At 36.8% G+C, this 3,118-nt stretch overlaps 1 protein-coding gene across 1 annotated transcript; it reads left to right on the top strand.

Annotated features, from left to right (window-relative positions):
- The first annotated feature begins 254 nt into the window (after positions 1–254).
- On the top strand, positions 255–2,518 carry LOC150075548 (uncharacterized). Its single transcript, XM_090388542.1, has 2 exons — positions 255–779; positions 2,423–2,518. Exons 1-2 carry the CDS (start codon positions 255–257, stop codon positions 2,516–2,518), a joined length of 621 nt encoding a protein of 206 aa, XP_090244668.1.
- Positions 2,519–3,118: the final 600 nt, after the last annotated feature.

Below are 3,118 nucleotides of genomic sequence, written 5' to 3'. Positions count from 1 at the left end.
AGCCATAGTGATTAGTATGCATGGCTGGTGTTTCAGTCAGTGTGCTCTGAAAAATGCAATGACCATTGCAAACCATGACACAGAAATCTCACCGCCTTAATAATTAACTCCATGTATATACACAGTACTACTGTAAGTACTGTCACAAAAGTAAGACTCTCGTAAAAATAGAAAATGATATCACAGAGTTGTGGGTTTTGCCTCATGGTGTAGTACTAATGTATAGTTTTATTTAACAGGTATCATCAATGAAAATGGAATGGGAAGATAAAGAAAACAGGACTACTGTCATAGATCTTCATAAGGCAGGACATGATGCACCTATCATTTTCAAACTTTTGAAACCACTTGGAATAAGCCAAAGATTTGTCTACAGGGCAATTGATAAGTATAATGAACAACAGAGAATTGATGACAGCTGCCGGTCCGGCTGCCCAAGAACTGTGAGGACTCCTGCAGCTATCAAGGAGGTGAAGAACAGAATTCATATGAATCCCCTACAAAAACAGAAAATCACATCCATAGAAATGGAAATATCACCAAGATCGATGTCAGGCATAATCAAAAGTGATCTAGGAATGAGTGTCTACAGCAGGAGAACAAGAAAGTGCCTAACTCCACCTCTGATGGAATGGAGGGAAAAAAGATCAGAGGAACTGCAGTGTCAGTACACGAATGGTAAGCATCGAGAGATACTCTTCACAGATGAAAAGATTTTTACAATTGAGGAGAGGTACAACCATCAAAATGACAAGGTGTATGCCCATAGTCCTGCAGAGGCATATCAGCCCATTAAAAGGGTTGAAAGGGGTCATCATCTAGCATCAGTGATGCTAGGAGCAGCAGTGCATATCACACGCTTCTTCATTAGACCGGGGTTTGAGCCCATGACCACCAAAGACGAAGGATGCAGAAAGGTCAGGGAATGACCACCGCATATCCCCAGAACAATATGGCCTGGCCTTAGTTGCCAATGCTCCTTAAAAAAAAAAAAAAAGAGCTTTGGTGGGGGGTCTCCTACGGAGGTGTAACAAAGATGCATTTTTGTGTTTGGGGGGGGGGGTGAACCAGTGCAAGGGTGCACCTGAATGATATTCTGGAGCTGCATGTGAAACTCCTCAGTCAGACTCTCTTCAGTGGTCAGCACTGGTTCTTCCAACAGGACTCGGCGCCTGCCCACAAGGCAAAGATCACCAAACATGGCTGAAAGAGGATGTGCCTGGGTTCATCGAGCATGACAAATGGCCTCCTGCCAGCCCAGATCTTAATCCACTTGATTACTGTCTGTGGGCTATTTTGGAACGGATGGTCTGTGGTAAAAGGCATGCCACATTGGAGAGCCTGAAGAGATCACTGGAGCATGCTGTGGCCAATTTCCAACTGGATGTTGTGCGTACTTCTATTGATGAATGGCCAGAATGGTTGAGGTTATGTGTAAAAAAACAAGGGGGGGGACATTTTGAATGAATGTTGTTTCATTTGTTGGATGTTCAAGAATAAACTCAGACTTTTGAGTTTCTGTGTCTTTATTTTTGCTACTACATGTAGCCACATGCAGTAACACATGTGACAGTATTTATGGCAGTACTGTGTACAGTCACAACAAATGTGTAAATTCTACTGGCCTCAGCTGTTTTCAAGAATAAATGAAAATTTAAAAATTTTTTTAAAATCATCTCAGTTCTGCTATTCCTCTAAGAATTCCTCTTAGTATTGCCAACATGAAGCAAGGAAGTAAAACTTTGAGTACCAGCCTATTTAAAAAAAAAAAAAAAAAAAAAATCACTTGCCCATTCATCTGAATAATTTGTCCAAACCTTTCTCAGATATTCAATTTACCCACCTCCACAATGCTAGATAGAATTTTATTCAAACAGTTAATTATTCTCACCAAATGCAAATTTTTGCCCATCTATTCTGCAATTCCCTTTCCAGTTTAAAATTACGTCCCCCTTGTGTGTGACTGTCATGAACTTGAGTCATTTTTATAGTATTACCATCTTATTGAAGAGTGAACAGAAACCAAATTATTGCAAATATGGCATAATAGTCGCAATGCAAAACACCAGTAATTTAACTATTAAACTCAGGAGGGGAAAAAAAAGAATGTCTCTGAACTTTCACTTAGCATTGAAAGTTTAAAATCAAAAATAAAAGGCCATTCTGCTATTGTAAGGAAATTAAAAAAAATTTATAAGTGCAAAAAAATAAAATAAATAAAATAAGAATGAATTTCACAGCAGGATTTATAGATATGAATAACTCTAAAATAGTGTTGAACATCTTACTGTAATCCTACAGTTTTTTTTTTTAAAGTAATGGTTATTTGTTTATGTGATGGACCTTGTTTCTAGATAAATAGTTATTTGTTGTTGCCATATATATATCAACTTTATTGTCTTCATTTTTTTTTTTCTTTCAGATTCAAGGAAATGAATTATTAATGCAAAGAAATGAAACAGTTAATAAGAGAATGACAATGTTGGCAGTTCCTGTTTTTCAAACAGCCATACAATAGGAAAAATAAATAATTTCATTAAAAATGTCTGACATTGAAATTAAGAAAGCAGATGTTTTACAAAAAGAAAAAATTTTGTATAAAATAGCAGATGCTTGTGAAAATTCAATGGCACAGTTGACAAGTACACAAAATTACATTATACAAAAACCAACTACTGAAAGAAAGACATTTGTAAAGGAAAAATGTATTAAAGCAAGAAAAAAAAAAGTTCGTAGAAAGCAGAGTCATCTGATATGTAACTTCTGTAGAAAGATATTTTCATATCCAAGTGATCTGAAAACACACCTGCTAGTTCATACTCAAGAAAAACCCTTCAGTTGTGAAATATGTGGTAAGCCATTTTCACAATCAGGTCATCTAAGGGTACATTTATTAGTTCACACTCAGGAAAAGGCCTTCTTGTGTGAAATATGTGGGAAGGCATTTTCACAATCAGGTAGTCTGAAAACACACTTATTAGTCCATACAGAGAAGAAACTCTTCACTTGTGAAAAGTGTGGCAAGGCATTTTCAAGAGCAGATTGTCTCAGAACACATTTATTAGTTCATACTCAGCAAAAACGTTTCACATGTGAAATATGCGGCAAAGCATTTTCA

The sequence above is a fragment of the Mastigoproctus giganteus genome, chromosome 14 (assembly GCF_048544385.1).
Source record: "Mastigoproctus giganteus isolate SK-2022 chromosome 14, ASM4854438v1, whole genome shotgun sequence".
Taxonomy (NCBI): Eukaryota; Metazoa; Arthropoda; class Arachnida; order Uropygi; family Thelyphonidae; genus Mastigoproctus; species Mastigoproctus giganteus.
Note: the sequence above shows the minus strand (reverse complement) of the source record. Positions and strands in the feature narration are given on the sequence as shown.

Bases quoted from the DNA above. Each gene is read 5' to 3' on its own strand.
- LOC150075548 (XM_090388542.1), top strand. From the start codon at position 255: ATGGAATGGGAAGATAAAGAAAACAGGACTACTGTCATAGATCTTCAT. The intron at 780-2,422 runs GCATATCAGCCC...TTTTTCTTTCAG, and splicing joins ATGCCCATAGTCCTGCAGAG to ATTCAAGGAAATGAATTATT.